A 22,865-nucleotide genomic window follows, 5' to 3' on the forward strand; every position below is an offset into this window, starting at 1 on the left:
ACGACCATCATGATTCCACCATCATCAACACCGCCGAGATTACTACTGACCAGAATATTAAAGTATCAAAGTACCAAGACTACAAAATTGTTCCTAAATCCAGCAATTCTATATTTGGACCTGTGCTATGGGAATTCAAGGCACAAGCTCTGCTTGTTCTGTACCTGAATCCAAAAAAATGACCGTGAAAATGGGCAGGTATTTATTACATTCCATAAAAAGCAATAGGATGAAATGTTTTATAATCCAGTTAGAAAAAACAAACGAATCAGACATCTATATCTTCGTCTACTTTAATGATACAAAATAAGAACAAATGTAATTAAAAATAATATGACATTTTTAATTTTATTCCATGATTTCAATTTCTGGGATTTATAAATTCTCATCCCCAGATTCTGTTTTAGATATAACAATTGTTATCTTTTAGACAGAATGTCAAGCTACCAGGTTGACTGCACCAGAAAATGACAACTGTATCACAAGTCAGAATCTTTCAACTTTGTTGTGTTACATTCTCCACTTTCTCTTTGGTGTTGTGACAAGGCAGAAATAGCAGCAAGTTCAACCTCCGTGTATTTGGGCTTGAGGTAGACACAGTTATAGTCAAACTCTTCATCCAACTTGAAAGGCTGAACTTCATCTGTCAATACCTGATGAAAAATAAAGTAGATTTCATGTTGGCAAACTACGATTGAAAACATGGCCATCTTGTAACATCACATGTGTTATGTTGCAAAGTGGAAAATATAGATGCATGAACTAACATCAGTGGTGCTCTGTATCAACACAAAATAGTGCTGCTTAGTACTTACAGCAAAGATAAAATACATATATGAAATCGCAAGCTGCTTAAAAGTCCTCCATGTTTTTTACATTTAAGATTGAAACTTACCTGGAATCACACAAATGTGAAATGTCACCATATTTTTGCTAACTAGATCACATATTGTAATAGATAAGAGTGCAAACAAAATCAAAGACTGTTTCATTCTCTTATTTTTTCTCTTACATTACTAATTAGAAGAAACCATCTGTTTTGAAAACTAAACTGTCAATGTGTAGCCAAGAAGTAAAATATTTGGAAGATCTTGGGAATAAAGGATAACCGTTGGTCTACAAGAAAGCACACCAACACCTCTACTTCCTGGGAAGGCTTAGAAAGTTCAGCATGTCCCCAACAACCCTCACCAACTTCTATAGATGCACGGTAGAAAGCATTTTATCAGGATGCATCACAGCATGGTTTGGGAACAGCTCCATCCAAAATTGCAAGGAGTTGGGGACGTAGCCTAGACCATCACACAAACCGACCTCCTTTCCATTGGCTCAATCTACATTTCACGCTGACTTGGCAAAGCCACCAACATAATCATGGACCAGTCTCATCCTTTTCACTCCCTCTTCTCCCCTCTCCCATCAGGCAAGAGGTACAGAAGTTTGAAAACACACCCCTCCAGACTCAGGGAGTTTCTTACCAGCTGTTATCAGGCAACTGAACTGTCATCTCACCAGAGCAGTCCTGACCTCCCATCTACCTCATTGGAGACCTTTGTATTATTTTTAATCAGACTTTATCTTGCACTAAACATCATACCCTTTACCCTGTATCTGCACACCATGGGCAGCTTGACAAAAGCTGCAACAAAAAGCTTTTCACTGTACCTTGGTACCAATGACAATAACCAAACTAAACTAAACTGAGTATTTGGAACTTTGTGTACTCAGCCAAGTAGAAGTAAATGCATTTTGGATTTGAACAATATCCAAATATAACATCATAATAATCAACAATCACAAAAAAAACATTATCTACAGGCAACAGCAATATAGTTACTTTGCAGCAGCATAAAGTTTCAAAAATAATTCAAATATCTTAAACAATCAGCATACCTGGTCATGTGCTTGGCTATTAAACTCTTCAACACCTGCATACACTTTGAAGTCAAGGGTTGTGTGCTTGTATTCACAATAAGAATAATTTGCAGGAATCTCCTCTTCTATTTTACCTGGGAGTATTTCTCCTCCTAGATTAAATGGACAGTGACAGTAAATAACATGCTGATTATATTTATAAATATATAACCAACCAAATTTTGGCTATACTGATATTAAGATGGAAGTGAAAATATCCATCCACATACAATTAAACGGTGTGCATTACTGGAATACAATTTTCACCTTATTTTGTAAATACTTTCTATGAAAGACAATTTCTTCATAAATAACTGATTTGACGAAAACCTTTGAACACACAGTGATCAGTATTTTGTGAGCATACCATCAGAGGTTCAAATAAAATGCCCATTATCAAGTTTGCATAATTAATGTGAAATGACTAGCAATACCCATAAACCAAATATAGTCCCTTCCAATTATGAAAGTAAATAGCATTTTGGTTTTAGGTTTATTTTTGAACTACCTAATATTCTTTCAATACTGCATTAAGTCAATGATGCTCCCAATATTACATGATAATTTTAAGTCACAGAATTTTGTTAAATGAGTTTTACTGTCAAGATATGCATGCCACAGAATGCTGCCAATGTCAATCATATTTGCACCATTGTATTTCTCGTCAATATTGGTCTCAGTTATTGCTGTTTTAATAGTCTAAATGGCCTGTACCTTAAGGTGCATCACTGTACCTTAATTGGTGCATGTGTTGCACTTAGGCAACTTTTTAGGCGAGTGCAGGAGACTCTGCACTCGCCTCATGAACGCCACATGTTCGCTGGTGGTCTCTGGTGTGTCTCCTTCATGGTCGCGAGGAGTTCCCGCATTCTGGGAACTAGTCGCGGCCTCAGAATGGTCGCAGCAAATATTTCAACATGTTGATAATTTTTCTGCGACCAAAAATTGGTCGCTATGGAAAAAATCGATACTTTTGTAGTCGTAGGTGCAGTGGTAGAGGGGTCACTATGTCGTTGTAGGTAGTCGAGGTAGCCGTAGGTAGTTTTATTAAATTACCAGAGATTGGCTCATTGGGGGAAATAAAACGTAAGCACGAGTTTTCAGAACCAAGGAAAACTGACCGGTAATGTTAAATACCCGCTAAACTTCACAGCTGTGTATTTCTGGCTTACTAAAAGGTGTCTGGCTTCTTAAAAGTGTCTCCACTCCTTCTGCCCCCCTTCTCCCCCCTGGGGTGCAAACCTTCTGCCCCTCCAATTTACGGTGGTCCTCACTCTGGCCATGGAGGAGGCCCAGGATAGAAAGATCGGATTCCAAGCCTGGCGATCGCTTCGCCGAACACCTCCGTTCGGTTCACAATAATCAACCTGATCTCCCGGTGGCTCAGCGCTTCAACTCCTCCCATTCCGAATCTGACCTTTCTGTCGGTATGAATATTGACTTCTCTAATTTAAGGCAGTCCTTACTATCTCCTCCCCTTCTCAGCTCTCCCTCAGCCCTCTGGTTCCACCTATTCCTTTCTTCTTCCCTTCCACACCCTCACATCAGTCTGAAGAAGGTTTTCAGCCCGAAACGTTGCCTATTTCCTTCGCTCCATAGATGCTGCCTCACCCGCTGAGTTTCTGCAGCATTTTTTTCTACCTTCGATTTTCCAGCATCTGCAGTTCCTTCTTAAACATACATCCACATAGTGTCTTCACAAACCTACTCCCATTGCATTCCAACGTTCTTCACAGCTAAAACATTTTGTATTTTATAAGGTAAGAAAACATGGAAATAACTTTGCATAAGTTTCATTATAGGTATGGGATAACAATTAGTGCTGTGCCTCACAGATACCAGGAAAATAATAGCAAGATATCTTTTACACGTCTGACCCTTTACATCTAGGACAGTGCAAGGTGGACATCAAATCTATGCTCCCACCATTTCATCAAAATCTCAATATTCAGACTGTTTAAACATATTGTTATAACTTTGTAACTTTATAACTGGGTACATTCATTATGTAAAATTTAAGGAATGGCCAGCATCAGTCACAGAAAGTGACTTTAAGTGAAGCGATGTCTGCAACAGCTGATGAGAGACCTTAGTGGCAAGATGAAAATAAAGAGAGAGATACTTGGGTATTAGGTTGCAAGGAAACAATAACAGCTACCAACAAGTGAAGACTAGTGGAGGGCATTTATGTGGCTGATCCGGTTGATTTTTCAATTAGTGATGTCAAGCAGGTTGTGTGTGTTTTTAGCAGTGATTTATTAAGGGGAAATAATAAGGATCTCTTGTTGGAGTTAGTCATTGTCTTGTAAAACATAAATATTATTTGACACTTATCAGCCTGATGTTGTTCAGGTTCTGATCTATATGTGCATGGGCTATTTGGCAGAAATATGTGTAAACTGCTTCACCTGGCCTAATAATGAAAGGAAGGGCTTGAATGCCAGACTCCACTGACAAGCTAACTTGTTGTTGGGGTTATTGGTGCGACTGCCATTGAGCATACCCAGCAATGATGCAGAGGTAACGGTATGTATAAACATTATAATATTATAAACATTATAATATTCCTAATATTTAGTATAATATTCCTTCTATAATCGTATTAGGCCCTATTTAAAGATTTTTAAAAACTGCTGGCAATGAATCACATACCTCTTGTTTGTTGTTTACTCACATTATAATCTTACCGTGAGTTTTACTTCTTTGTAATACCCAAGAACATCTACTTGGTCTGACAACAGGGGCTAAGAGGGAAAACAACACTTCCTTACAGGATCTGACACCTGTAGCCACTGGCTCAAAAAATTGGTTCCTTGCAGATATAGAGGGGATCTTCAAGGTGACATCTGCATATAACAAGTCACCATACCTGCAGTCAAGGCAGAAGGAAACACAGCCAAATTGCCAATACCCAACTTTGTAGATTGTGCACTCCAAATAAAGTTTGCATTCAAGGCCTTCTCTCCATTCTTAGATCAGGAGTGATGCAACGTTGCACTGTGCATCCGAACGGCTTTGTCCTGGATGGAGTAAAGCTACTTGAGAATTGTTGGCAGTGCAAGTTAGAGAATTCTATCATGTTTCTGACTTGTCCCTTATTGATGGTAGAAGAGTCAAGAGTTATATGCCCCGAAACAGACCAATGAAATTCTTACTTGCAGCAGCACAACAGAAATGTAAAAACAATACACTGTTAACAGCATTTTAAACAACAAAAAAGTTCAGTACACAAAAAAGAAACAAACAATGATGGTGCAAAGACAAAAAACAATGCCCCAAGACTATGTAGTTCAGAGCTTAGTTGAAGGTCGCAGTGTTTAATTGTCTGATAGTTGTTGGGAAGAAGTTGCTCCTGTATCTGGATGTTAGTGTTTTCAGGATCCTATATCTTCTTCCCGATGGCAGGAGTGAAATCAGAGGATGGCCAGGGTGGTGTGGGTCTCTGATGATGCTGGCTGCCTTTTTGAGACAGCGATTCCTGTAGATCCTTTCAATGTTGCGGAGGTCAGTAGCCATGATGGACTGAGCAGTGATCACCATATTTCGCCATCTAACTATTCCTTTGGTTTATTTATTCACAAGAAGAAGAAGACCATATTTTGTAATCAATTTGTTCCTGGGCGTTCGAGTTGTCGAACTAGGCCATGATGCAACCAGTTAATATGCTCTCTACTATACATTTGTAGAACTTCAAGAGAGTATTCGTCGAATCCCGAATCCCCTCAATCTTCTAAGGAAGTAGAAGCATTGATGGGCTTTCTTTATGATTGCATCAATGTGTTTTCAGGACAGATCTACAGAGATATGTCTTTTAATTTAATTTCATTCAATAAATTACCCTTCTTCTCATTGGAAAATGCTTCCATAATTCAGTCTAACTAGCAAAAGTTATCTGCAAAAAAATTATAACATGAATCCAACACAATATTGATATTTATTTTGTTTCCTGCTTTTATTTGAAAAGTTACAAATTCTGTTTTGGAACAACGCTTTTTATCATAATGCTCCAACTATAATATTGCCTCAATTCCTGTACCTGTAAGCGTATTCATTATTGCTCTCTGCTGTTTTGTTACTTATCTGCCCAGCTGCAGTTTAATGAGCAGCACTGGTGCAGAACAGCTTAGTCTGAGGCAACTGTGGCGCAGCAGGGACTGTCCCTGGGTAGCAGTTGCTAGAATCATCATTACACTAATCATGGATAACTTGCATTTATATACAAAGGTCACTAAATAGTTCACACAGTTAAAAAATAAAAACATAACCATATTTAGTTCAGTAAATAAAAGCAGTTGATATTGTTTTAAAATATATGAACTTGCTCACTGAATTGCAAATGGAAGTTCACAACAGGACCTAACTTAAAAGGAAGAATTTGCAAGCAAATACATTAAATTTATTAATTATCAATTGAAGTATTTTGCACTGGTGCCAGATTGGATTAGGTCTAATATAGTTATGAAGAACAATATTATACCATATTCATTTCATATTGTGGTGCTGATCTGGCCATGATAAATAAATATAGTTTTGCAATTATTCCTGGTTAATTGAAAGACACTAACCAGAAACAAAGGATGATACATAACATTACATCACAATTATCATTAAGTGGCAGAATAGGCTTGAGGGCCTAAATGCTCTACTCCTGCTCTTATGTTTCTTCTTAACCTCACAACGCTTTTTAAAACAGAAAAAGCACAACATGGCCACTTAGCCAATTGAGACATTTGTCCAGGACATAATTACTTGATATTTTGTAAAGCATAGACTCAGAAATGAAAGTCGATTTTTGGGTTTGGCAACGTAGCTCATCAACATGCATGCTTTTCAGAATTTTTTTTGTTTAATTTCCCTGAATTTAAGTACAGTGGATATAATTTTAAAGTTAAAAAAACATTTAAAAAAGAAGTGCCCTAGGAACTCAGCCAGGCAAGTGGTATCTGTGCAAAGAGAAACCAGTTTCAGGACATCAACCTTTTCTCGGAACTAGAGGAAGAGCTTAAGGGTTACAGTTTTCAAGGATAACAAAGGGTTGGAGTGTGGTGTAAGAAATGTAGATAGGTTAAGGTGGAATAATTCTCCATATTTTCACAATCTGTTAGCAAATCCAGATTCAGCAATGTAGTATGCAATGAGGAGATAGTAACAAATTGATAACATTGTCAGACATGTAGAAGATTTAATTAAAAAAGAAATATCATATTCAGAGGCCTACAAAGGAGAAGCAAGAGACGGGAATTAATTATATAGCTGCTTCAAAGAACTGGTGTATGCAATATAGCCCAAATGGCATATATAGCCCAAATGGCAAATATAGCCCAAATTTCCTTCGCTCCATAGATGCTGCTGCACCCGCTGAGTTTCCCCAGCAATTTTGTGTAGCCCAAATGGCTTCCTTCTTAGCTACGTGATTCAATAATTCTAACTACTATAGTTAATTGTGTTTATGTATGTTGAATGTTCTCATTATTTAAATTCTTAATAACAAATAATAAATTACAAGTCGATTAAAAAATATTGGAAAGTTGAACTGCCAGATACTGGATTTGAAATTATTCTGGACAAATTGTCCCACAGTGACTGAAAACTATTTCTGCAAATATGAAAATTTGAAATCTATAAGCTCATGCTAAAATAAATAGCAAGGGAATAGACTATTAAGCACCAGAAAATAGTCTTTATTCTAATCTTATTCTGCCCATTTATCCAGTTTAAATGATTACAGCATATCTGAGGACCTACCAGCACCACATTGTTGCTCACTTTCTTTGTCGCTGTCCATGTCCTCAATGTTAATGTAATTGTCCTCCTTAAATGTATTAAAGAGAACCAAAAGTTAATAAAAAATCTTTAAATGCAAACCATAACCTTGCTAAATTAATATGTAGCCAATTATTAAAATATCTTCCATTTGTACAATACCATAAATTAAACCTTTATAGTATAAAATTTGAAAAACAGATGTTTGATAAGAAAGCATTGATGCATCATATGAAAGGGTAAACAGTGCTTACTCTACAATGCTCCAAGAAATATATATTCCCAAGAAGACCAGGAACAGGTGATGGGAAGCAAGGGGCAAAGAGACAAAACATTTCAAATTTCTGCAAATCTCAAAGGTTATTTAAACAATGTTAAAAATATAATTATTCCCTGAAGATTTATTTCCTGGGAGATGAGAAAATCATATGACTGAGAAACCATAATCTATTTCAGGCAAATTTAATGGCAGCACATCATAAAAGTATTTTTCAGTATTTTTCATTCCTGGCAACTGCATAGGTCGGCAAAGTGGCCAATAGTCTGACCGTAAAGCATATGTGAAAGACTACATTGGGTGGTACCCACAATGGGTGTTGAGGGGGCGGTGACCTTGATGCAGAGACATAAGGAGTAGAGAAGGACATTGCAGAATGTCAAGAAGTTGCAGAGAAATTCGCAAGATTGTAGAGCAGGAGAAATTACAATAGGTTCACATGAGGAGAAAGGAAACAGCTCCATCCACACGTCCTGCCGCATAAACAACACTCAAATAGCTGGATCTGGCAGCTCCAATCTCACTTTAGCTGCTGCCATTCACAGATCCTGGGAATTAAGTTCAGATGGATCCCAAAATCCAAGGAAAAGAACCTGGTTTAAACATTATAACCTCTTATTCTCCTCTCTGGTGGAACCTTTCATGAATAAACTTGAAATAATTCAAGTAGATTGATTTTCACATTTTGTAACATTTGTTCATTTGCCATATGTGGGAGATAACCAAATGGAAAGGATGGAAGAAAGCTTCTAAACTGAGAAGTCATATCTAAAACCATCACCTACCCCTCTCTGCCACAAGCTCAGATATCCATCCACCACTCCCACCGCCAGCTGATCAAGTCCTGATTTGATTGGGCCTTCTCTCTCTCCCAGCCCCAGGAATCATCCCACTTCCCTTTGTTTTGTATTGTATTGTATTGTATTGTATTCCTTTATTGTCATTCAGACTTTTCAGTCTAAACGAAATTTCGATACCTTTAGTATCTTTGCTTTGTACATTTCATAAGGGAAGGAAACTATGCCACAGACAATTAGTAGCACCTTACAACATGGTGAATGAATATATAGGCCTTTTAATTCAAACGTTTCAAAGGTCTGTTTATTGTCACGTGTACCAATTAACGTATGTTGATTCAACCAGAAAGTCGGGTTGAAGAGGCATTCATGTGTTATTTTCAAAAATCAAAATTCAAAATTCTAGGTTATTAATGAATCAGTCTCAAATCGATTTCACTCACTTTATTCTCATACTCAGAATTATGTGCCACATGATTGGGTGATGTTTTGGGTCAGGAACGACCCTGGCCCGAAACTTCACCTATCCACATTCTCCAGGGGTGTTGCCTGACCTGCTGAATTACTCCAGCACTTTGTGTCTTCTTTTGTAAACCAGCATCTACAGTTGCTAGTTTCTCTATTCTTTAGGTTTTTTAGTTAATTTCAAAATAATCGTAGTAATATTTTGTGGATTCTGATGAATTATGGAGAAAAATCTTAACTTAGTAATTATTTTGCAAATGCTTTTTCAGCACATTGTAACTTTTATGAAATCAAACTCACCACTGTAAAATGCTCACTAATCTTGACATTGCACGATTTAGTCAAACTAGGACACAAATTGTTCAGAGTGAATGCATTGCTTAACTTACCAAAGCAACCTACTTTGGGCTACACACTAGTTTCAGATCTGACTGCAGGGGGCATAACCGTACTAGCATAGGTGATTTTTCACCACTAACCCTGAAAAGTAGCCCTGGTGGTCTGTTCGCCCTTGGGTCATGGATGAATAAACTGAAAGATTAAAAAGTACAAAGGAAACACCTCGTTTGACAATTGTGACATTGTGAAACTCACTATCTTTGGTGGTGTATTTGATTGTTTCAGGATAAAAATATTGAGCACACCATGATAAACAGTCACAAGGTGGGCAGAAGCATTACTTCATTTTTTTCTCTCTTAAGCCGACTTAATTTGAATGTTATTTATCATTCCTAATAACTTCTGCCAAATGTAAATAAAATTCACAGTACAGAATATATTTTGTTCCAAACACCATGGAATGCATTCTGTTCAGTCTACCATTAACAAAATAACAACTGTTCTATATGGTTAACAAAAAACAGGAAACATAAAAACACAAGCCAGAATGTAACATGTCACATGAGGAAAGCCTGAACTAATGTGATCTCAGTTATTTAGTTGGCACTGCAATTATTAAAATTAATTCAGAAATGTGTAGTATTTATAGTCATCTACAATCCTTCACATCTTTGGAGAATATATATCATGCTTTTAACAGCCAGGCTTTACCTAATTGCAATTAACACAGAGCATGTATTGCGAAGTATCACAGAAAAATTATGTTGAGGAAGGAGGCATCACATTGTAGATTACAACTTTTCAAATACTTTAAAAATATGGTGAGGGTTACACTGCTACCCAATCCGAGCAACATGTTTTCACCATCTGGTTGAGAATATATTTGACGGCAACAGTTAACATATTTTGATAATACATCAATGTCTTCAGGAAATTACAAATATTTGGTCATTCACATTGATGCCACATTACCAAACTGAAATTGAAAAATATTTAACATGAATATTAAAATTGTTTGAAAAATATTATCTTATTTCTGTCTTTTCTCTGCAGTAAATATAAGAAAATAAGACATATTTTTATCCATATAAAATTAATTGTGAGCAAAATTATTGATATATGTTCATTTGAAATTTTGTATTCCAGGCATTATCTAGTTAGAATTAGAATTTGATCCCATTGCAACAGGTCTATACAGCAAGCACAGAATGAACTGGAAAGGGTGGGGCTGTTTTCATTAGTACAAATGATGGGAGATTTGATTGATTTAAAAAAATCACAAAATGTAACAATGTATACAAAAAAGGACCCATATCCTTTAATAGAAAGTCTGTATCTGGACTTTCAAAAAGCCTTTGACAAGGTCCCGCACAAGAGATTAATGAGCACATGGTATTGGGGGCAGGGTATTGACATGGATAGAGAACTGGTTGGCAGACAGGAAGCAAAGAGTAGGAATTAACGGGTCCTTTTCAGAATGGCAGGCAGTGACTTGTGGGGTGCTGCAAGGTTTGGTGCTGGGACCACAGTTGTTTTACAATCTATATAAACGTTTTAGACGAAGGAATTAAATGTAACATCTCTACATTTGCGGATGACACAAAGCTGGGTGGCAGTGTGAAACAGTGTTTCCACTTTGAAGGAAATTACCCGACATTCGGGAGATTCCGATTGTCTTCGGGTAATTTTAGGGAAATTAGATAATTTCGGGAAATTTCACAGCCTTCCCCAACTGCACACGCGCGGGGAGACGCGAAGGGATATGGGTTTTTTTTTTTTTTTTCGACCATTCGCGCGTGCGCAGTTGGGGGAGTTGAAAATGGAGCCAGTGACAGGGTAGGGACGCAAAATGATGCCGTCTCCTTGCGCGTGCGCAGTGGGCCCAGTATCCGCACGTGCACAGTTGGGGCAGCAGTCGCACATGCGCAGTTGGGGAAGGCTTAAATTTCAGGAAATACCATCAAATTCTAGGAAATCTGGGAGTCTATTTCCAAAAATGTTTTTTTGAGGTGTGGAAGCACTGGTGTGAGCTGTGAGGAGAATGCTATGAGGTTGCAGGGTGACTTGGATAGGTTGGGAGAGTGGGCAGGAGAGAAACAAAGTTTAACATTTTAAATTGATGATTGATGAAAAGTCATTAACCTTGTTGTACAGGTGTATTTGAGGTAGAGTGACAACGAGAAGAGAACATTTTGTATATTTTATTCATCTAAAGAATCTAGACTTTGTCAGCATTTAATTGCACCAAGAGGTTCCTAGTGAGCTGCCCTCTTGAACTGCCACAGTCCTTGAAGAGTAGTGATAATCCCAATATTGTTAAGGAGGGAATTCCAGTATTCTGACCCAGCAATAGCGAAGGACTGGTGATTGATTGATTAAAAGATACTGCACAAAACAGGCCCTTCGACCCGCTGAGTCCATGCGGACCATTGACACCAGTTCACACAAAAGTTCTATGGTATCCCACTTTCGCAACCATTCCCTACACACTAGGGGCAATTTACAAATGCCAATTAAACTGCAAACCTGCATGTCATTGGATGTGGGAGAAGAAATCCATGCAGTCACAGGGAGAACATGCAGACTCCACACAGACAGCACCTGAGGTCAGAATTGTACATAGGTCTTTGGTGCTGTGAGGCTGCAGCTCTACTAGCAGCAGCATCATGTATGTTGATATATTTTCAAGTCAGGATGATATGTGACTTGGAGGGCATCTACCTGGTGGTGGTGTTCCAATACATTTGTTGCCCTCATCCTTCTAGTTAGTAGAAGTTGTGTGTTTGGAAGGTGGTGTCTAATGATTCTCGGTGAGCTGCCACAGTGCATCCTGCAGATGGTACCAACTGGTGCTGCTACTATGCATTGGTAGTGGAGTGAGTGAATATTTGTGTATGGGGAGCCTATCAAGCAGGATGCTTAGCTTGAAAGTGACATAATTGGCTCCATGAATAGAGTTTTAAATTTTAACAAAGAAAAATATGCACATTTGAGGGGAGAGTTGACTTTGAATGACTGTAAAAATACATTGAAATAATTGACAGGCAATGGCTGGCACTTATGGGAATCATGCATAAACTGTAAGAAAATTATTACTTCATACACAAAAAAAACAAAGGAAATAAGTGATTCATGCGTGACTAAGGAAAATTAAAGATAGCATTATATCAAAGTACGAGATTTATCAAATTGCCAGAAATAGAAGTAGCCTGACAATTGGGACTGTTTTAAAACACTGTTAAGTAGACCAAAGAAATTAGCTAAAGAGAAGATAAACTATGCAAGTAGACTAGTGAGAAACAAAAACAGACTGTAAGATCCTCTATGAGTATGTCAAAAAGGAAAAGGGCAAATGACGGTCCCTTGGAAATGGGAGAATTTACAACAGGGAATAAGGAAATGGCAGAGAAGTCAAAGTCTTAGCAGAAGACAAAAAATCTTGCCAAAAATATTGGATAACCAAAAGTGTAGCAAGAATGAGGAATCGAAGGAAATAAATACGTCAAGAAGTTGAAGGAAATTAGTACGTCAAGATGTAATGTAATATGTTAACATAACTCCTATGTATCTCCAGCTCAAACATGCCTCATCATCATCCTTAAGTGGTTGTTCTCCCTTCTCATGAAAGCGCATCAATACTTGCTTCACATCTTGGTCTTTTCCAGCATCTTCTGCTATCCCTGCAGTGGTAGGAGATGCTATCTTTTGTTTCTTCATGTCATCTGAAAACAAGGACACCATATTTAGATAGAAACTTTAAAACTACTTTTGTTCACAAGTCATGAAGCTTGGCATTATGTTGCATCTAGAATGGCACAATGCATTTTTTATTCGATAATCTATATGAAGAAGAAACATACAGAATCTATACTCTGAATCATATAAAGTTCAACGTCAGGATTTTTGTGTGGATTTCTTAATGCAATATCAGTAGTCAGCATTTTGCTGTATCATTAATCAAGAAAATCTCCACACTCATATTGCCTGCTGCCACTTATGAAAATGAAACCAAATTCAAAGTCTTTGATACTAACCCTCAAGAGGGACTGTAGAACACACTCCTCAAGTTCAGCTATGCACAGAAATTCAATTCAATTCTTATTTTAGCTTTATAACAATATGGAGGCTGTGGTACCCATCAATTGGTCTACATTTGAACTAATGTCAGGATGGCCTGCATTGTTCCCCCAACACTTTTCTCAATCTTTTCTCAACATTGCACCTCACCTTCAATAAAGTTAGAATGGAGCTAATCTTCGGAACTATTAGAAAACTATTCACAATTTAAAGATCACTCCAACACCTGGAGTCATCGTACGATGTACAGAAAATGCATATGTTTGCGCACACCGGTGGTTGCAAACCATCATAGACTCATGAACTTAAGCACATGAGAGGATTAGCTGTACCCACACATCCACAAGGCAAAAGGTCCTCGACCAACCTATCCCCACTGCATAACAATAGCCTCCAACAATAAAAAATCATCATGAGGCCCTGGAAAAGATGGACTGCATCCTGTATCTCAGATGCCAACTCTCTGGGAAGGCAGGCATCAGTGATGAAATTCACCACCAGTTCATTTTGGTCAAATGAGGAAAAGATATTTGAAATTTACAACCTCAACATGCCACAAAACTCATGGTCTGAAGAAGAGATCATGCCCATTCTTCTGGGTGGTCAACAGTTGACATCTCAAAGCACTGGATGAAATATCACAAACACCGCCTCTGATAAATCTTCCAAATTAATTGGAAGGATAATCAAACCAACATCACTGTTCCCCGCTGAGGCCAACATCCCCCAGCATCTAGGCTGTTACATTCAGACCGCTACATTGGGCAAACCATGTCATTTGTGCACCCAACATCAGACCCCATTACTGTTACATCTGGTCTATTTTAGATTCCAGTCCACAGCCTTAATAAGTAGGTTTGTTCAAAAAATGTTAAGTATGGATGATAGTGGCTCTTAAAGAGAGCGGAGTCAGGGAATATGGGGAGAAGGCAGGAACTGGGTACTGATTGGGGATGATCAGCCATGATCACATTGAATGGCGGTGCTGGCTCGAAGGGCCGAATGGCCTACTCCTGCACCTATTGTCTGTTGTCTATTGTCTGTAGTGACGCTTAAGTGGCTTTTAGATAGGCACATGGATATGCCAAGGATGGAGAGATATGGATCATGTGCAGGCGGATGAGATTAATTTATCTTGGCATCATGTGGTGTACTGTTCATTGTTCTATATTCTATGGACAGCGATGCTAATATCTTGTGAATGAATAAAAAGAGATTTTTGTTTTTATCCAATCTGATGGAGTGGCTTACCTTTTTTAAGATGTATAAATGATTCTAGAAATTCCTCATATGTTTGTTCATGGCTCCTGCAGAACCTTTCTAAAACATCACAGGTTATTTCTTCCTTCTCCATTGTTTGTGATCCTGACAACAATGGCATGTCTGATGCATTATCCTGAAATGGAAAAAAGTATAATTAGAGATATAGCATTCAATAATTTCAAACAAAAAAACAAATTCATTTTAAGTCAGTGTAAGGTGATGTGATGGGTTGAATCCATTCTCATCCTATTATTTCTAAACATTGATAATTCAGGAATTATGGAGAAACATATTTATACTGAAGTATAGAAATTAAATAAAACTAGTGGTAAATAAAAAAAAGTATGAACAATTGATATGCCCTTATCTTTAGAGAGCATGAATGAAAAGGGAAATAATTTATGTGACTGTTGTCTGAAAGTATAGATAGAATCAGATTTAGAGTATCCAGTTAAGTTTGAGACACTGTTTCTCAGGATATATTGAGCTATATTGGTCTTTGGTGAGTTAAAGGGGAGAGGAAACACAATGGTGGTGCATACAGATTTACCAGAATTATATAGGGATGAAAACAGGTGGCACCACTGAAGCTTATCTTCATTGACTAAAGATTAGAAGTGATCTAATTGATGTGTCTGAGATAAGTAAAGATGTGCTGTGTTTTCTCCTATGGGGAAAGTCCATAACTTTACAAATAAAGATGTGACATTCAAAAACTATGGCTGGAAAATGTCAATAAAAGAAGAGGGCCATACACTTTCATGGACCTGCTTCTTCAATCGATAAGACCATGGTCGAACATTTACCTCAACTTCACTTTCCCACCTTGCCACCAAGACGCTACTAACTCTAGCTAAATTGGAATTTCAAAGTTGAGAAAATTAGATTTAAATGTTAAATAAGGTATTACAGGTAACAGATTGATGCCACTGAAATAAAGATATAGTTCAGCCATGATCAAGCTGAATGCAGCAGCAAGCTCCACAGTTTCTATGAGGCAGAGTTTCATCTATGAAATAATACTTCCAATAATATAGTAGTCTTTAAATAGCACTTTCAGACTTGAGTCACGTTAGACCATAGTTCCCTTGTTTAAAGACTTAAATGTACCACCAACTAAACAAAGCAAACATCAAGTCAAGTTTATTTGTCACATACACATACAAGATGTGCAGTGAAATGAAAGTGCCAATGCCTGCGGATTGTGCAAAAAACTACAGAACAGAATCAGTAATTACATATTAGAAAAAAAAACAGCAATTTTTAAGAAGACACAACATAATAGTAAATTGGTACAGTAAAATAGTCCCTGGTGAGATTAGATACAGTTCTAATGGCCTGCAGGAAGAAACTCCGTTTCATCCTCTCTGTTTTCACAGCATGACAGCGGAGGCGTTTGCCTGACCATAGCAGCTGGAACAGATCGTTGCTGGGGTGGTAGGGGTCCCCCATAATGTTGCTGGCTCTGGATCTGCACCTCTGATGTATAGGTCCTGCAGGGGGTCGAGTGTAGTTCCCATAGTGTGTTCAGCCAAATGCAAAGCCTTCTTGTCCTGTGCAGAGCAGTTCCCAAAAAAGATAGTGATGTTGCCGGATGCTTTCTATAGCCGCTGAGTAGAAGCACTGAAGGATCCTCAGAGAGACTCTGAATTTTGCACTGTTCCGATCTCTGGGGTTGATACGGATTCGTATTTCGTCTTTGTTTTTCTTGGTGGCCACTACTATGGTTGAGACCCAATCCGACGGGTCGTTGACTGCGATGATGCCTTGGGATTCCATTCTTTGAAGTTTGTTTTGTTCACCCATGGTCGGGCCTATTGAGGCCACCGCAGTCGTCGCAACGGCAGTCCGATGTTGCAGGCCCTCTGGCCGGATGATGGAGTTCCGGTCAGGAGAATACTCTCAGCGGCTTGGAGTGCCTGTAACGGCAGCTTCCTCCCTGGAGACCATGGCTCCCGAAGTCAACAGGCCGCGCTGGTCAGACATCCAACACTGGCGATCTCGGAGAGAGATCCCAGGCGCCGCGATGTTTAAACTCAGCGCCACCTGCAGCTGGATGCCCCGTGACCACAGCTCTGCAATGTTGAAGTCGGCGAGCCCAGCACTCTGGAGCTTACCATACGGCAACCCGGATAAGGCATCGCCCGCACCGCGATGATTTTTCAGCTGAAGTTCTGGTCGGTCCCAGCAGGAAACGCCACTCCAGGCCCGTTGGTAGGCCGCGAGGAAGGGGCAAAGATGCGGCACGGTGGAAAGCCGCAACTCCGACCAGGTAGGGACCGAGAATACAGTTTCCTCCTTAATCATCCCCCCCCCCCCCACCCCTCCCCACACAAAAGACTAGAGCTCAAAACAAAAAGGCACTAAAAACAAAAAAAAAGGGTGAAAAGGACAGACAGCTGCAGGCAGAGCAGCCATACTCGACGGCGCCCCAGCTTCCCAGAATGGGTTGGCAACACTCACATGGTACGATGACTGCGGACCCAGCCCTGCGAGGCGGATATGAGAGTCAGTAGCTTCAGCAACGCGGCAGACATTCTCTGCTCCGATGAGAGTTAAATCAGCATCCCGTAGTAGTTTACTTTTCACTTTATCATTCAAGATGCCACTCACCAGGCTATCGCGGACAACCTCGTCACACAGGTCTCCAAAACAACACCGGCTTGCAATGTGTTTTATGGTACTGATGTAAGCCTCGACAGGCTCGCCAGGGAGCTAGTTTCCTTGATAGAATTTGTTGTGTTCCATAACCATGTTGGTCTGAAGTTCACACAGGTGACTGAACTTGGTCATTAGACAGAATGGGTCATTTATAGACTCTTGAGGGGTGGTCTCCTCATTTTTGTCACTCATTACAGTCGGGGCATAGCGGAACCGCTCAGCTCGTTGAATGGCTTCAGATCCGGCGACAGATCCGTACAGCAGCTATCTGGTCTGGAGGCGCTCTGCGATGGGCAGCTCGAATGTCGACATTGAAATCCTTTTCAAAAATCTGCCAATGCTAACTGAGGTCGGCATCGAAAACTAGGTCGGCATCGACTGAAGAAGGGTTTCGGCCCGAAACTTTGCCTATTTCCTTCGCTCCATAGATGCTACCGCACCCGCTGAGTTTCTCCAGCACTTTTGTCTACCTTCGATTTTCCAGCATCTGCAATTCCTTCTTGAACATTACATCCTCTGGTTCTCTTTTGCACACAATTCTTATTGTCAAAGAACTCCAGTGAATTTGTCAAACACAATTTCCCTTTCATAAAACTATGAAGGCTCATTGATGGTCTTATGATTTTCTGCATGTCTACTTTTCTACCGCCTTGATAATGGATTCCCAACACTTTCTCAATGACAGATGATAGTAAACTATAAACTAACTGGCTTTCCTGCTCTCTGCTACCCTTCTTCCCTGAATATTGGTATCACATTTGCAATTTCCCAATCCTCTGGCACCTCTCCAGAATGCAGGGTATTTTGTTTTATTACAACCAATACTTCATCTTTCTCGGCAACCACTTCGTTTAGGAGGGGGTGGAGAGAAGTGGAGAGTGGGGGAGAGAAGGGGGGAGAAGGGGGGAGAAGGGGGGGAGAAGGAGGGGAGAAGGGGGGGAGAAGGGGGAGAGAAGGGAAGAGAAGGAGTGGAGACACTTTTAAGAAGCCAGACAACTTTTAATAAAGTTTAGCGGGCATTTAACATTACCAGTCGTTTAACTTACCTTGTTTTTTCTCAACGAGCTATTACCTCCGATTACCTTTGATTACCTACGATAGCATTACGACCTACTACAACCTACCTCAACTAAACCTACGAGTAAAAAAATATTGATTTTTTCCATGACAACCTTTTTTTACTCACAGGCAATTTTCAGCTTGCAGAAAAAAACGCCACAAACTAACTGAGGCCTCGAGTACGCGGGGACAACTCTCGAGCATGAAGGAGAGTTACAAAGACCTCTTAGGACCTCATGTTGAATATGCTGCAAGTATGAGTCGAGGGCAAACTCTTCTAAACTCACGAATTAGGTCCCCGCAGTGGGACAGGCTTTAGTCTGGAGAGAAAGAATGGGTGACATTTTTGGTCGAGACCCTTCTCCAGACTCAAGCACACTGATTATCTATAGTTATTGGGATGATTTTAGTGTTCTATCATGAAGACTAGTCCAAAATGATCATTCAGAACCTCTGCAAATTTTCCATTTTCCTTTGTTAATTCCCATTCTCATCTTCTAAGGGACCAACATTTATCAAAATCTCGCAAAAAAGATGGCACAAATCTTGCTGAAAATAACACTGAGAGAATTTTTACTGAAAATATTTTTATTGCCTAGTTTTGTAATTATTGTTTCCTATAAGAGATAAAATCAAATAAATTGTTAAAAAAATAAATTTCTAGTGTTTTAACTGGAAAAACTCAAAGCAAGTTATGAATCCGAATATAGCTGATGTTTCCAAAATTAATTGATTTTTAACCTGGAAACCGAGATGCTACATCATAAGTCATCTTAAAACACAACAGTTAAAATCTGCAATAGGAACACGTATCTAACTTCTGCAAATGTGTTCTCTGGGGAATCGTGAATGAACCAGTACAAACTGTTTACACAAGGCAATCTCCATGATTTATGCAAAACTTGGTGGTTTTGAAGCAGGAAATCTTCTTATCTATTGTTCTGACTTCTACCATTGATAAGTTGGTATACATACAAACTGCTGCAGTAATTTTAAAACTTCTCTGAAAAAGTTGTAGGTTATACCTTTGATTAATTATACAATTTATTTGTTGATGTAATAACTGACATCTGGAATTGAAAATGATCCCCTGGAGAACATATGTGTTATCAAGTAAGTGATCAAGTTATTTATTTGCGCTGTGACTATATTATACAAATAATTGTGTGGGAATACAAACTGAGCTAAATCAGAATGTTTGTTAATCTTTCATTGCACTGTTTGTTTTTTCACAAGTGCAATCTTCCTAGAAAGAAATAAAGAACTGTAATTATATTGTGCTTTTCATCCTCTACAATGCCCTAAAACGTGTCTCTGTTAGTGCAGATTTCACGTACAGCAATTGAGATGCAGTAACCTGCTTCTGTTTTGCAAGGTGGAAAAATAGTGGCAAGGAAACTGGAAGAATTCATCACTCCTCTGCAGAAAGTGCCACGATAACCTTCAGGTCCATGGAGTCAGTCATATGGCTAACAGGTTGTCCTACAACTTTAAGCTGTGCACGCCATACGCAAGAAGAATAAGTCATATGGCTCACTGAGTTCACATCAAGCATTCAAGTGCCCATATAATTTAATCCCACTCAAATCCCTTTTTTAACCACCTCCTCATCCCCATCTCCACCAGTTTCCCCGAGATACTACCATGCACCATACACTAGGACAAATTAGCCTACCATCTGCACATCTTTAGAATGTGTGAAACATAAGCAAACCTAAGCAGAGGCTGGACCTTGTTGGTCCTCAACTTCCCATACCAACAATCATTACAATTTAGAAAATATCAGTATATTTTTCTGCTCATCAAGGCCTCGTAGTGATTTATATACCCCACCATGCTTTGCTGTGTTTGTACCACTCCTACGCACAGGATAACAATCTCATTTGCCAGATTCCATGAATAGCAACAGGTAAACACTTTTAATTGTGATGGGCAAAGGACAAATGATCTCAGGACAACTTGTTCGCCATCAGATACTGGCATGAAATCTTTAAGGTCAACCTGAAAGGGCATAAAAAACTTTGGTTAAATGTCTCCCCCAAGAAGCACCCTCACATATGGACCTTCCAACTCAAAAGCAACTAGTGAACCAATATTAACATCAGTTTTGTATGATACTCGTGAAAATAGTGTAACTGCACTTTGCACCAAATGCAGTTGATCAACATCCTTATCTTGCCTCCTTTACAAATCTGTATCCATAAAGGGCCTGTCCCACTTTCCCGAGTTATTCACGAATTCTCCTGAGTTATTCACGAATTCTCCCGAGTTTTCAAACTCGCAGATTGTTCGTAACGAGTCCGTAGGAGGCCGTAGGAGTCCGTAGATATATCGTAGCGGCTCGTTATGCCAGCCGTAGATACTTGGGGCTATTTTTTTACTCGTGGACATTAATTCATCAGGCTGGAAGAAATGTCCCGACTTACCTGATGTCCCGTGTACCTACGGCTGGCATAACGAGCCGCTAGGATATATCCACGGACTCCTACAGCCTCCTACGGACTTGTTATGAACATTCTGCAAGTTTGAAAACTCGGGAGAATTCGTGAATAACTCAGGAGAATTTGTGAATAACTCGGGAAAGTGGGACTGGCCCTTACAGCTCACTTACACTTAAGGTTTTCAAAATTATGCTACAGGCCCACCACCGATTTTCCAGCAACTGGCTGTCCGCATCCCCCCCTCTAATCCGGACAAATTGCATCCCTGAAAATCTGGCGCCTAGGTCGGGTGAGGCTGCCGATCTCAACTTCATCGGGACTTCCGCGACATCTTGGGGTCAAATCTGCCCCCTGCGACCGGGGCTATGGAACCCCAGCCCGGCCAGAATCGGCAGATCTGTTCTCATGATAAACTCTTCCATACACAGCTTTGTGGCCCGGTATCTGCTACCCCGTCCCCCCATCCCTCACATGACCTTTGTTGGTCTGGCAACACGGATAATCCAGAAAGGCTCTGGAACCAAGGGTAAATACTTCATCATCTTATCAATGATCGTAACTTCTTCAAAAGTCTTTCTTCAAAATATTTGTGCTGCCACGTTTTGAGGGCAACATTTAGCTAATATCTGTCTTCACACAGCTGCTGTGAATATTCAACTCACCAACCTGTGCAGTGCCCCGAAATAATTGCTGCAAACAGTGAGCATCTTTCCTTTAAGAGGTGCAAGCAATTAATATGTTACTTTCAGTTGCTGGTTAGAACTCCCATAACCGATCCCCTTTAAAGTAAAAAAAATGGCATGAATAACACTTCAGAAGGTACAAACAGCATCATCAAACCAGCATGGATCCCAGCACATAGTCATCTCAACATGTGATTTTCAGCATGAGCATATTTCTAGCCCTTGTGTGTCCCTTAGCCTATGTTAATCCATTAGGTCATTTTGGGACCAGATATTTCTTATAATGTGATGACTCACATTGCAATTTATACTGATAACAATCTTGTTATCTTTAATACAGAAGGATTTCATTGTATAATAGAGGGATTCATATTAAATCTATGTTACTAAAAGTCTGATCTTGACCAATTCCTGTTGTTCTGTGTATTGATTTTAGAAAAAACGCTGCCACTTACGGCTGTGATTTTTGGCCATCTTACTCAGTCCCCCTCCGCTGCGCAGGAAAAGTGGATTTTTCCCATCGATGAAAAATAAAAGAGTTATTAGTGGTTAAAAAATGTTGAGATTCTCTCTCCTGTACGCCACGCCCCTTCCGGAGGGACTATAAAACCCGGACGTGTTGAGTGCCTCAGTCAGTCTCTGCAAGATGGGGGGAGCGAGAGGGTCACGTCTCTCAGTCTGAGCTGTGAATAACACTGAACACATGTCTACTAAACTTTGAGGGGTTTTACTGACCTGTCAGTGCCCTTAATATGGTTTGAAAATATAGTTTGGAAATGCAAACGCTGTGTTGCCTTTGGTTTGGAAATGCTAAAGCTGTGTTGCCTTTGGTTTGGAAATGCTAAAGCTGTGTTGCCTTTGGTTTGGAAATTCTAAAGCTGTGTTGCCTTTGGTTTGGAAATGCTAAAGCTGTGTTGCCTTTGGTTTGGAAATGCTAAAGCTGTGTTGCCTTTGGTTTGGAAATGCTAAAGCTGTGTTGCCTTTGGTTTGGAAATGCAAAAGCTGTGTTGCCTTTGGTTTGGAAATGCTAAAGCTGTGTTGCCTTGCCTAATTAAAGTTGCCTTGCCTCATTGAAGTTGCCTTGCCTAATTAAAGTTGCGTTGCCTTCTAAATAATTAAAAGTCTA

General features: G+C 39.4%; 1 protein-coding gene across 1 annotated transcript in view; it reads right to left on the minus strand.

Moving 5' to 3' along the window:
* Window positions 1-279: 279 nt before the first annotated feature.
* LOC116984637 (intraflagellar transport associated protein) overlaps window positions 280-22,865 on the minus strand; it is a 35,486-nt gene continuing 12,900 nt past the window's right edge. Inside the window, exons 2-6 of the mRNA XM_033038894.1 lie at window positions 14,884-15,028; window positions 13,141-13,277; window positions 7,660-7,726; window positions 1,894-2,027; window positions 280-653 (exon numbers count right to left, since the gene is read on the minus strand). Of these exons, the coding sequence (XP_032894785.1) occupies window positions 480-653; window positions 1,894-2,027; window positions 7,660-7,726; window positions 13,141-13,277; window positions 14,884-15,013 (642 nt within the window). The 5' untranslated portion in view covers window positions 15,014-15,028 and the 3' untranslated portion in view covers window positions 280-479. The remainder of the gene's footprint in view (window positions 654-1,893; window positions 2,028-7,659; window positions 7,727-13,140; window positions 13,278-14,883; window positions 15,029-22,865) is intronic.

Source organism: Amblyraja radiata, chromosome 20 (genome assembly GCF_010909765.2).
Source record: "Amblyraja radiata isolate CabotCenter1 chromosome 20, sAmbRad1.1.pri, whole genome shotgun sequence".
Classification (NCBI taxonomy): Eukaryota; Metazoa; Chordata; class Chondrichthyes; order Rajiformes; family Rajidae; genus Amblyraja; species Amblyraja radiata.